This window comes from Chanos chanos, chromosome 7 (genome assembly GCF_902362185.1).
Source record: "Chanos chanos chromosome 7, fChaCha1.1, whole genome shotgun sequence".
Taxonomy (NCBI): domain Eukaryota; kingdom Metazoa; phylum Chordata; class Actinopteri; order Gonorynchiformes; family Chanidae; genus Chanos; species Chanos chanos.
Window position 1 is genome coordinate 13,594,567 of NC_044501.1, and position 11,771 is coordinate 13,606,337.

The 11,771-nt window shown below is 41.6% G+C and overlaps 3 protein-coding genes across 3 annotated transcripts; 1 reads left to right on the top strand and 2 right to left on the bottom strand.

Moving 5' to 3' along the window:
- Positions 1–1,204: 1,204 nt before the first annotated feature.
- creg1 (cellular repressor of E1A-stimulated genes 1) lies at positions 1,205–4,454 on the bottom strand. Its single transcript, XM_030779822.1, has 4 exons — positions 4,122–4,454; positions 3,298–3,417; positions 2,740–2,935; positions 1,205–1,972 (listed from the first exon to the last, which is right to left on the bottom strand). The coding sequence occupies exons 1-3, from the start codon at positions 4,392–4,394 to the stop codon at positions 2,747–2,749; spliced, it is 582 nt and encodes a 193-aa protein (XP_030635682.1). The 5' UTR covers positions 4,395–4,454; the 3' UTR covers positions 1,205–1,972; positions 2,740–2,746.
- A 646-nt stretch (positions 4,455–5,100) lies between these two features.
- On the top strand, positions 5,101–5,517 carry h2af1al (H2A histone family member 1a like). Its single transcript, XM_030780321.1, has one exon. The coding sequence runs from the start codon at positions 5,101–5,103 to the stop codon at positions 5,515–5,517; it is 417 nt and encodes a 138-aa protein (XP_030636181.1).
- Positions 5,518–6,486: 969 nt separating this feature from the next.
- Positions 6,487–11,193, bottom strand: setdb2 (SET domain bifurcated histone lysine methyltransferase 2). Its single transcript, XM_030778986.1, has 11 exons — positions 11,178–11,193; positions 10,920–11,033; positions 10,669–10,764; positions 10,310–10,412; positions 9,180–9,992; positions 8,477–8,646; positions 7,874–8,118; positions 7,735–7,783; positions 7,229–7,404; positions 6,748–6,836; positions 6,487–6,631 (listed from the first exon to the last, which is right to left on the bottom strand). The coding sequence occupies exons 1-11, from the start codon at positions 11,191–11,193 to the stop codon at positions 6,514–6,516; spliced, it is 1,989 nt and encodes a 662-aa protein (XP_030634846.1). The 3' UTR covers positions 6,487–6,513.
- Between the last annotated feature and the right edge of the window lie 578 nt (positions 11,194–11,771).

The window sequence follows — 11,771 nt, forward strand, 5'->3', positions numbered from 1 at the left end:
GCCTCAGATTGAAAAACTCAGCACTTGTTTCCAGTGCATTCTTGTGTTATCTCAGAATTTTGTGCTTACTTCTTCATCTAACTTATTGCCGCAATGAAATTTTTTTGTAATACGTAAGTTCTTGAGACTTCTCTAGATCCTCTGATTCTTCTGTAGATGAATACATTTTAACTGGTAGGAGGAAACCTGCAAGATCTGAGGACTTACCTGCTGGTGAAACGACTGAAACCAACAGCAATGTTATGGCAGCCTTCCATAGCTCCATCCTTATTTCATATGCTCCTTGGTGTCCTTTCTTCTTTTGGCTCTGTCTCGGTTCAAAGTTTGTGGACGGTTCTCTTGAGGAAGACCGTGATCTCTCAGACTGAAGCTCAAGGCTGGAGGATCTTCAGCGGCAGCTGCAGGGTTAGGGTTTTGGTGACGCCTCAGGTTCTTTGAAGCTCAAGTTCTGTCTGATGACAGGAAGTGGCTCATCTGTACTCCACCTGGTGACGTGGTTGTCCCACCTCCTCACAAATGATGCAGTTTGTCATACTTGATTTTGGGAGGTTTTAACTTTGGCGCCCTACTTTTCTGAGCACATCTTTTTCTAACTGGAAGAGCTAAGAAAGAGGTCTGCAGGTCTGCAGGATGAATGTTGGATCTGGAGACACTGCTGGACATGTTCACGATGTGGAACGGGATACAAGTTAAAGGCTAAACCATTTGCATATGTTTACTCTCACAAATCACTGTTTATTGAGTCATATTGTCCCTCCAGTGTCTGTTAGCTCAAGTTTTCCCTCGCTAACTACTGGATGTTCTATGAAAGACATTTTTCTTAGGCACAGATAACTGTATTTAAAAAAAGGAGGGGGGGGGGTAAAAACACACTCATTTAATGCAATCAGCCAGATCACAAAAAGAATAATGTTTGACACTTGTCGTAGATTAGGCGTCGTCCCCACTCATTCAAATGAGACAAACAAGTAGTGTCGTTCAAAGAATGCTCAGATGAAAATGTCAGAGTGAACTGCTTGTAATATCAGGATGAATAACTTCTCACAAGTTTTACGTGTAGCAGATACACAAGTTACGTACTTTAGGGACAATTCATTAAAATAGCTAACTATCGATCCATAGCACACAAACACACAAAAAAATCCTAACTGAATTTTCAAACTTATAAACATGTTAGAAATAAGAGACACAAGACAGAGTGGACTCAAACCACACAAAACTTGTTTAATGCTGATGTATATCACTTTAGTGCTAACGGTGTTTTTTGCCCAAACTATAACAGCCCTAATGAAGAAAAGCTTTAAAGAATAACATGTTTTTTTTTTGTTTGTTTGTTTTTTATATAAAAAAAAATACATGTCAGTCTTTGACAAAGAACTAAAAAAGTGTTTTCAGCTGTTCTTCATCAAGGCACATATGGGCAACACTTTCGGTATGAACCACTTACATGCATTGTACATGGATGCGAAGTGGGTAAGAGGTGTTGTGACCAAAAAAACAGACACCATGATAGAGACCGGATTGGAAACATCTTTAAGTGCATATTATCCCTTGAGAATAGCTGTGCAAAATGCAAAAATTCAGTTACTTGTATACCTCCAACATTCAATTATTATCCAACGAGGGATTAAGCAACCTTTGACAAAGAAAATTATGGTACATTTGGTTTCTTTCCTCAAACTTTAAAATAGTGACACAGAATTATAAGAGTCAGGAGTGTACAAAGAACTTATTATTGCTGTTGATCTGTTTTGAACACACAGATTATGAGGGCAAAGAAGCCATCGTTTTAGCCAAAAATCACACTCGCAGAAAAAAAGCAAGATGTCCCTTCAAACTGGGCTGTTAGTATTCATGGGCAGTTCAATGCCAACCTGGAACTCGCGATTGCTTCTCACTTTTGCTGTGGCTCTGATTAGAGCGGGATTGCACCTATGGATTCCTCTAAAATAACCTCACTGTACAGCACCTCCTGGTAAAAACATAAGAAAAAAAAAAACACATTGTAGTTTCCTAGTTTCACATCATTTCTGAATGTGAAAATCCAAAAGGGTATTCCCCTATTAGGTGGGAACCAATCCTCAACATAGTAAAATGTGCTTTTATCTGAACTGTCAACGGCTGAAAGAATGGCAGTTTACAGTTTGAAAAGATAAAGGGAGTTCTTCACACATGTATGCCACAATGTCTTCTAGCTTATGTCACAGTGACTTCTTAATCATCTGAGGTGAATATCATAAATTTAGATATAAATGCATAACGCAGAACATTGTGATAAAAGGCACAAAATATTTATAAAAGACAGTAATTTATAATTATCCTTATCATTTACAGGAACCATAATAATCGGGCAAGTTTGTAAATCTAACTGAATTGAAATTGAAATCTAACAAGACATCTGTTTGACATTAGGTCTAGCATTCAAATGGTCAAGTGGGCAAAGATACAGAAGCTACAGAGTGTTTCAGTTTATAACTTAAAATAACTAATAACCTTTTCTGGCAAAAAGAGGCATGTGACAGACTAATCATGGTTTGGAGAGATGTGACCAAATCCTTTTAAGAGGGACTGAAACTGCAACATCTCAGTAAAGCTGTTTTCTAAAGTCAGGCCTGTTTCCGTTTTACTCAGTAATATTTTGTCATGCATCTTTTGCACTGATGTCAAATTTGACAGGACATTTCTGATAAGGAACTTAGAAAAAGAGAAAAATTATGTTGTGTTTTTTTTCCTACTTACAGTGAGGTTAGTAAGGAGTAGCCTTGAAGTAATCTTCTGGGGTCACCTTTTTCACACCACCAAAGTAGTCCAGTACCCACACCTGAGTGATGTTAATCTTCGCAAAAAACCAGTTATGGTCAGAAGGCCAATCAGTCATCTCAGGATGTCTGCTGAAGAGAGCCTTTTTTGCTAAGCCCGCCTCTGTGTCGTTCACCTTGACCACACACACACACACACACACACACAGAAAGCCATAAGCCATTTCCAAGAGCGTGTACGTGACTACACAGACCACATCAGCCTCAAACCTTATAAAAAGGTGTAAACCTTAGGTGAGTCCACCTTGACCACACCAAAATAAGATACAGGAAACTCATATTTTCACATTTAGAATGGGAGTTTAAGGTACAGAAAGTTTACACCAATTAAGTTAAAGGGACATCACAACAAGGTCTCAAGAAAATATTTATTATTAAAAAAATTACAATAAAAATTATAATTAAAAATATTTATTATTCGCATTCTGCTCCATTCCATTTAAGAAAAAAAAAAAGCTAATAGTGTAAATGAAGTTACCTCCACCACAGAGCCAGAGAGGATGATGTGGGCACACAGTGGACTCTGGGGGTCGTAGCCCTGGTGTTTACAAAAGTGAGTCTGGGCCAGGGACACAGACATGGAGGCCTGTGGATTGACCTGACAAAACACAAGTCAATAACCAGTACACAGTTACATGACAAAGGCATACAGATATCAAAATGCAGAGACATAAAAATGTGTGTACACATACATATTGGCCAATTCCTATGTTTATTTCCTCATTTTAGCAGTCAAGCATATCCCTCCACAGACACAAACAGAATACTTCCTCATACAGAACACAGTGTTGACACATTCTTGCTCCATACAGATACAACTACTGGCAACTTAAGGCTTTAGACTCACATTTCAGAACTGTGTCTTATGACGGAAACCTGAATGCTTCCTATGAACCAAATGTTCCTAGGTTTCAGCTAAATGGAGCATCAAACCGTATGGTCACGTTACAAAATGACATGTCAGTTCTTAAAACTTATCTGCAGATGGGGTTATGGAAGTGTAGATAACGAGAGAAGCGAAAACGCTGTGTCATTTTCTTTAAAAGCTGACTCAGGGCAGTACGCCGAGCAAGACGTTACATAAGTTAACAAGTATACAGTACCTGAAAGTTCCATTAGTAATGACTAAAGAGTTTGTCTCATAATATTACCATTCCTGTGAGTTTGGGCTAAAGTTAACCCTGCTGTGCCCATGCTGAATGTAAACAAGGTACTGTCGTGCAAAGCACAAAACAGGGATCTATGTGGTAAGGGATCTACAACGGAACTGCTAGCTATGGATGTTTTGTCTCATTTACTAACCTCCAGATCCTGTACGGAAATCTCCATGCGAGTGAGGTACATGTAGGGCACCCCATTTCCATAGCCGACTGGTCCATCGCTGATCGAGAATAGGTTTGAGAAAGGCTGTCCTTTCACCGGGTCATGCGTAGAAATGGTAGCCATAGAAGCCCAGTCACAATGGTTCACGACAAACCGTGCCATCCTGGCAACCTCTTCGTGAGGTGGGATTTTGAATTGGTCGCTATTAATGGCCAAGAGGGCCAGAAACAAAGCCACGAACGTCGCAGTCATATTGCAGAGTCCCCTTCAAAATACGCACGCTGTACGATTAGCAATGTTATGTATTCCTAGGTCATATGACTACACAGCTGTCATGTGATACCAACGCATAGAGTTGTACGCACTGCAAAAAGTGTGGCGAGTTGAAGTCTAGTCGTGAAATCCGTAAGGGAGTTGTGAAATGAATTCCGTATGCTGATTCTGTGGATTATGAGACCAACTCTCCACAAATCACAAATGTTTCCTGTGTTACAAATTACTAAAATAATAATAATAATAATAATAGTAACTGATGTAGTAATTGTATGGAAAAAATAAATGGATGAAAGGAAAACACGAGCAGGTTATAACCCTATCAACTCAACTTTTATATTCTGACTGATAGGTGGAGGGAGGTAGACCGCTTCAGTATAAAATCAACCTGAAATTAATTGTGCTCTGATTGGCTGATCAGCTACAGGCACTTTGATTACAGGTGGATTTAATTCAATTAATATCAGGGCTGAACAATTTAAATGGGCTGAACAATTTCCATCTTTAGGTGGTCTATAGTAGTCGTTGCGGAGAGAGTGGTTTAATTTTTTCAGCGTATCTTCTGTATATTGGTGAGGTTTCTTTGCCGTTCAGAGGTGTTTTGACTAAGGTTAATATGCTGAGATGCAGTTGACTTTTACATTCATTTAAAAAGTAATCACTGAACATGTCTTTCCAGCAAAACATGTCAGGACGTGGAAAAAAGGTTGTCGCTGCGAAAACCAAGTCCTCCGTGTCCCGCTCAGCTAGGGCCGGTCTGCAGTTCCCTGTGGGAAGGATAGCCCGTCTCTTGAGGAAGGGAAACTATGCAAGCCGCATTGGCAACGGTGCAGCCGTGTATCTCACAGCTATTTTGGAATACCTGTGTGCTGAGGTGTTGGAACTGGCAGGCAATGCCAGTCGAGACAACAAAAAGCTCCGTATCGCACCCCGGCATATCCAGCTTGCGGTGAGGAACGACGAAGAGCTAAACTTGCTTTTGGGTGGTGTGACCATCTCTGAAGGAGGTGTTCTTCCCAACATCCAAGCACAGCTGCTTCCGAAGAAGACGAAGATGTCGCGCGACGATAGCAGCAAAGATGTTCAGTCGCAAGAATTTTAACTTTAGTTTCGAGGCACTTTTTTTACTGTTTAAAATAAAGTAAACTTTTTTTTTAGGTCCTTGTTTGTCTGGCAGCTTTAAATTTATTGCCCCTAAGTGGTGCCCAAATATGGGAGTGCTCAGGCTTTTATGGATTTATACTTGATTAATAATCCACTGCAGAGGTTGAACTGTAGGGCATGCATATTTGAGCTTGTAGGTCAATTTGCAACGCCGACAGTAGGCCCACATTTAAATTGGCTGACTGAACAGTGTAACGAAGGGCATGCCATCTCCGCACAAACTGAATCCGGGCGATATTTCATTTGACTTTACACTTCATGAATGTAGTGATTTAGCCAGCCATCTGGATGAAACGTACGTGGTTCACAATGGTATACACTCGCGTCTAGGACTATAGTGGACACTTTATATAATCGCACCTATCATATGAGCAAACGTTTAGCTGAGCTCACAGACCTTACGGGAATTTATGGGGTGAAAGGTTGTTACATTTAACGCACTTATGTACTTTTCCAAGGAAACAGCAAAATAATCACGTGTGAATATGCCCTGCCAGTTACTGATATCCACACCTATTTGTTGGAACAACAGGAAAAATCATACCAAACAAATTTGAATGTAACAGTCATACAGTCAAGATCGAAAATATAGTTTAATCTCTCAAGGCCGACGGCCAATTTGGTACTGTAGGCCCAAGGAATACAATAAAAAAAAAAAGGGCATGGCTTTTGAAATTTAAGTATGAAATTGTTTGGAGTCCTTTTGGTGGTCTCAGAATCCTTCAATATAACAACTGGTATTTGCTGTTAGAATTCTATTACACAGCTACAGCCTAATCAGCTGGATTAATATAACATGTAATTCAGTGCAAACAACTGAGCCATGTTATTTAAAAACAGCACAACTAGAATGGTCATTGATCACTGGTCAACAGGACAGCACTATCCAGTTGACAGTTATATTCCCTCATGCTTCATTAGTTTGTCCTCAAGCTCAGATAAGGAATCTTTGACAGTTCTTTGAGCCACACTGACACTGGACTTCATGCTTAGGATCACTTCCAGGATTGCAGGAGTAGTTCCAGGTCAGTTCTGTGCCAGCCTTGACTGGCCTGTAGGAGAAGAAAGCCTCAGTCAGATTACTGTGTTACAAACTCGTGTCTTCTGCAGTGCAGCAATGACTGATGATCAAACCTCTAGCACCTTACTCATGACCCAGGGCTCTTACCTGCTGGTGAAGAAGGCAATAGCCGGGAATCTGGGATCATGTGTATCCACGAAGACGTTCTGCACAAAGAGGTTGGGGCTGCAGCTATGCTACAGATCAAGAGGAAAAAGGTCACTGGTTACACAAGCATGAGCATAGCCGTTTCAGACATAAACATAAACATCAGAAGGTGGTGCCAACAGTAGAGTAGACATACTGGACAGCCAAGAGGTTTTCAGTTTCCGTTGCCTTGGGAACCCAATACAAAAGCTTAGTTGTTTGTAGGTAAATATTACTTGGGAACAGCAGAACACAAATGCTACAGTCAGACACACATTGTAACAAATTATAACCACAAATGAACAGGGCTCAGCTAGCACGAAAAACAAGTCGTTTAGACACTGTGAGGAAAACGCAGTTTCGACCCACGTACCAGACTTCTGGTAATTCATAAGTAGCACAGTTAAAACTCAGAGAACGAGAGGATTACATAGACACTTACATTGATAAACCTCCCCACGTTTCCTTCCTGTGTAGCGTCAAGGTAATACAGGTGGTCCTGGGATCCCAGTTTTGGCAAAGTCTGTCTTGTCCCCGTCCTCTCTCCACTAATTTTGTTCTTCTGTGTTTCGTTCAACTCCAACTTTGCTTTCTTGGTCTCTATCTCCCCTTCATCCTCTGTGTACAGTCAAAGATCCAATTTTTAAACACTGAGGACAATTTCGCCCTCAACAGTCTGTTTTGCATGTCCTGTAGACTATGCCTAAATATGTGGGACTAGGGGAAAAAAAGGCTTCCCAGACCTAGATTAAGATGTATTTTGAGTGGAGAGTGGAGAAAAAGGCTTTTGCCTCATTCTTGTAAGAAAAACCAAGTAAGGAACGACAGAGTTTGCAGTTCAGTTTAACCATTACACATTAGTATAGCTCCATTTATGTTGGTCAACAGCACAGTGACGTGGCATCTCTCATGCTTCACCTCAATGTCTACTCTCAAAATCAGCTTTACCTGTCTTTTTGCTCTCTAACGGCGAACTGTCCGACGGCTCCTGCAGATCCTTTAACAAAACAACGATATCGGTTAGAGAAATATGCAGACAGATAAGGTTTGGCCATGGTTTAGATTTTGACTGTTTACAGTGACGGACCTTTATGTTCTCCGTCTGTTCTTTTTCTCCATCCAACACATGCGACGGCAGATCAGCAGATCTCTGGATCACTGGAACATGTAGTCGGGGAGAGGAGTCCAACTGCTCAGCCACTGTTTCCTTCTCACTCATTGGAAAGGTCCATTCATCCACCACTTCCACCTCATCGTCGGACACCGGCTCCTCTTTTTTACTTTTAGAGGGGAGGATCTCATCTAAGCTCCTCCCAGAACTGTGCACCACGCCTGGGAATAATAGGAAATGTTACTGTGTGTAGTACAGAGAAAAAAAAAAAAAAACAGTGTTGTTCAAATATCTAAATTAAATTCTCTGTGATTGCACACACACACTGTGAACAGTGAGCAGTGAATTTGTCTCTGCATTTAACCCATCCAACACACCAGTAGTGAACACACACAACAGACACAGGAGCAGTGTATGTTGGGCCTGGGAATCAAACCGGCAACCCTCCAGTCACAAGCCTGGTTCTCTAACCTTTAGACCATGGCTGCCCTCTATTTATATGCATACACGCAAACCTGCCATGTACTCTTAATTCTACACAAATTACCACTTTGTCAAGCAGACAGATTTTCCTCTTACCTGCATATGTACAGACAAATGTGCCTTTGTCGAGATCGTCACGGCAACGCACGCCCCAACCCTTGTTGTGCGTGCGGTAGACCTGCAGACGCACACGCAAACCACGCTGTACCACGCGATTCTGACACCTGTTCCGTTCGCATCCACACCATGGGCCACACTCATAAAGCCTGTCACGTCAAAGACATGTTATATATTAAACAAAGTCTCACCAAATAAAACTCCAAATGGATATCTTTTGTCCTTTAGTATCATGTTTTGTATCATTCATAGACATTCTAAGTATGTGAGCAATGGACTTCACCCCAAAAAAAAGAGAGAGAAATCTTTCTCTTTTTTTTTTTTTACATTTTCTAATTCATATATATCAATTATTTTACATTCTGACATTGTAAATGCAACTTTTCTGTTTTATAATTATTCCCTGAAGGAACAGGGCAAGGCTGAGCCAACCTCACCCGAAATGCACAAACTGTGCATCATTCCAGATTCAGAGATAGCATAACTAACATATTCAACACTAACAGGAATCTGTGATAAAAAAAAAAATATGCAAGGCCGTTCCTGAACCACATCATGGTCTTATGCCAAAGTGGAAGAGGTGAAAACCTTAAAAAAGTGTTTTAAACATCACATCTACAGTGACAAAGTTGGAATATTACTGCATGTTTGAATTCAACGATTTCTGACGGTGCTGACTCACCCGGTGGGAACAGCTTCATTGAGGCGTAGGTGGGTGTAAAGTTTGGTGGGATCTGCCCCTGCCTTAAGAGACTGCTGAAGACAGGAGCACGTCTGGTCGTCCACACAGCCGTCTTTGCAGTCGCAGCACACCGAGAAGAGCGGATGACTGCTGAGAAAGTAACCGTGAGGCCAACGCTCCTTCCTGTATCGAAAGTCCCTGGGCCGAACCCCATCCACCTCGTTGCACAGAGGGATGGGCACGGCCTCCGTCCCCCGGCTTATGTCCCTCTCGAACAAGACAGCTCCGGCTTGAGGCGGCGCGGCGCCCAGCAGCGGGGCCTGGGTCTGACGCTCAGGCAGCACCAGTGGGTTGAAGCTGAAGTTTTCCAGCTGCAGGACGCCGAGGCTTCCGGTCTGTCGCAGGTAACTTAGCACCTCCTCCAAACAGTGCAGGCTCCGCCCACAAGGAGCTCTGTAGAGGATATCTGCCTCCAAGCAGTCTGGGACCTCCACCTGAGCCACAAGCTCCTGCTTTGAGGAGGGTCGGAGTTTTGTGCAGCAGCGCTGGAAATGGCAAAGCATGGGTACCCTGAGGGGGTTGTGACCGAGAAAGTAATCGGCGTGGGGGGGTAAATCAGACAGACATGCAGAGCTGCAGTTGTGCTCTTGATAGGAGCGCTCGTTGGGTGACAGAAGGGAGGATATTTCCTCATAGTTTAAGACGAAGGGTGTCAGCACTGAAACGGGGTCATGTGTCACCGGTGATAAAACATCCTTTCTTATCTTCTGAGGAGTAGTCTCATTGTTGTTTGACTTGAGGCTCTTCAAATGTCTGTATAGATAAATAAGTAGGGAGCCCAAAATGAAATGTATTGCTGCTAAAAGACACGCAACAGCAAGAGACATAAACACGTACGGGGGCTTTCAAAACATGCCAAGCCAAAGGAAATATGAGCTCTCAAAAGACACCAAGATGAAATTGTCACTCTAATTTCTTGACCATTATTATTAAGGCAAGAACTGTTCCTTAATTGTTTCCTGTTCGGTTGTGTAAACCTGCTCACTGTCCCTCTACAACCTAGTGCAACTTTCTAAGAAAATATCGATATGAACTGTGCTTAGAGTTGTTTAGGTGCAGTCCTGACAAACCTTGGATTCTGCTCCTCTTCTGTGACAGCATCTGCTGTTGCCTCTAGGGTAGAACTTTCCGTCCCCTTCAGTAATGAGTCAGAGACGGACACGGTCATTATGTCTGTGTCAAAACAATGAGGTTAGCATAATTTCACAGAGTTGAGGTTCACAAAGATTTTGCCCGGTCAATGCAATTCAAATGCCAACTGCATCATTCATAAAAAGGGATATTTCAGTTAAAGAGATGAACTTCATACAAATTTCCCAAGTCAAGGAGTTATGGAAATATTTGAACCTGGTTAAGTGACATTATTTTAAATTAGAGAAGAAAAAAACACTTGCTGGCAGCAATGAATCAGTGTCAGTAGAGAACTTACCTTCACCAATCAGTACCTCTTCAATGAACTCATTTCTCAAGCTCAGGCTGAGAGTCACTTCAGATTCCAGTAAAATATTCATCCCCTGGACATACTCTTTAACGTTATAGTACAAAAAAAAATAACAGAAAGTATGAAATAGAGTTAATGATTTGCAATGTTTGAGGTTAATGGTCAGCAGAGTAAATACGGGTTTCAGTAATGTCTGTGCGTTTCACATTCTCTGAAACCATGCGCGCCAATGCTCTCACCTTTGTCGGAGGCACTGTTGTCCTTTATTGACTGTTTGAGATGTGCCAGATATTCCCATAGCTCATTAAACGCCTCATCAATGTCCACCTGTGTCCAGAAGTGTTTGGCCCTTTCTGCAAAGCAGTTCGTATTTAGCGCCACACAAAAGATTTGGAGTGAAATGACCTAATATTGTAGATGATTAAAAAAAAAAGTTCTGGGGCACTTGGATAACACAGTTACACGGTGCAATATAAGGATAGAAAAAGGTAGCTCACCTACTTCTTCCTCCATTTTACCTAAGGCTGAAAGACCTTTCGTCGGATCAGCTGCAAAACATTTTTGAGCTAAACAATAGCCCAACTAAGATTTCACATCTCTGTAAATTGCTACTTGTATTAAACTTAATCGCCGAGCTGAAGGTGCGGTCACTGATGTGAGACTGGTCTTATGTTATTGTGACTATAGTCTTTCTTCGCCAGGCTGGATTCTTCGTTGCACACTAAGCGCGGGGGCAGTTGAAAACTTCCGAGTGCTGAAAGAAACTGTCACTACAAAGGAAGAACGAGATTCCGCTCCAACAGTGATTCATACTTCAATGCATACTGTATACTGCATACTTAAATACGACCAGAGGTTAAACATTCAGATGTATGCATTTAAGTTAAATAATTTCGGTTGGGTATTTAGGTCTGCCGCTGTACATGTAGGTACTCCACGATTCAACCTACTGCACCCACAATTCTATTCACTGTTTTGATTTCGTGTAAAGCCCAAAGCAGTCGATAACCGATCGTGTCGCTTGCTTGCTGATGAAAACTTGCGTAATAGCAAAAAGAAAAACATTTTTTCTTTGGAAACATTCTCATTTC

What these genes read in the sequence shown, in the direction of transcription:
- setdb2 (XM_030778986.1), bottom strand. An exon ending in AGAGGTACTGATTGGTGAAG is followed by an intron (nt 10,413 to 10,668) that starts GTAAGTTCTCTA and finishes GTTTTGACACAG; the next exon opens with ACATAATGACCGTGTCCGTC. An exon ending in AATGAAGCTGTTCCCACCGG is followed by an intron (nt 8,647 to 9,179) that starts GTGAGTCAGCAC and finishes TTGACGTGACAG; the next exon opens with GCTTTATGAGTGTGGCCCAT.
- h2af1al (XM_030780321.1), top strand. Translation starts at nt 5,101, where the DNA reads ATGTCAGGACGTGGAAAAAAGGTTGTCGCTGCGAAAACCAAGTCCTCC.
- creg1 (XM_030779822.1), bottom strand. Translation starts at nt 4,394, where the DNA reads ATGACTGCGACGTTCGTGGCTTTGTTTCTGGCCCTCTTGGCCATTAAT. An exon ending in TTTCCGTACAGGATCTGGAG is followed by an intron (nt 3,418 to 4,121) that starts GTTAGTAAATGA and finishes GTGTTTTGTCAG; the next exon opens with GTCAATCCACAGGCCTCCAT. An exon ending in TCTCTGGCTCTGTGGTGGAG is followed by an intron (nt 2,936 to 3,297) that starts GTAACTTCATTT and finishes TGTGTGGTCAAG; the next exon opens with GTGAACGACACAGAGGCGGG.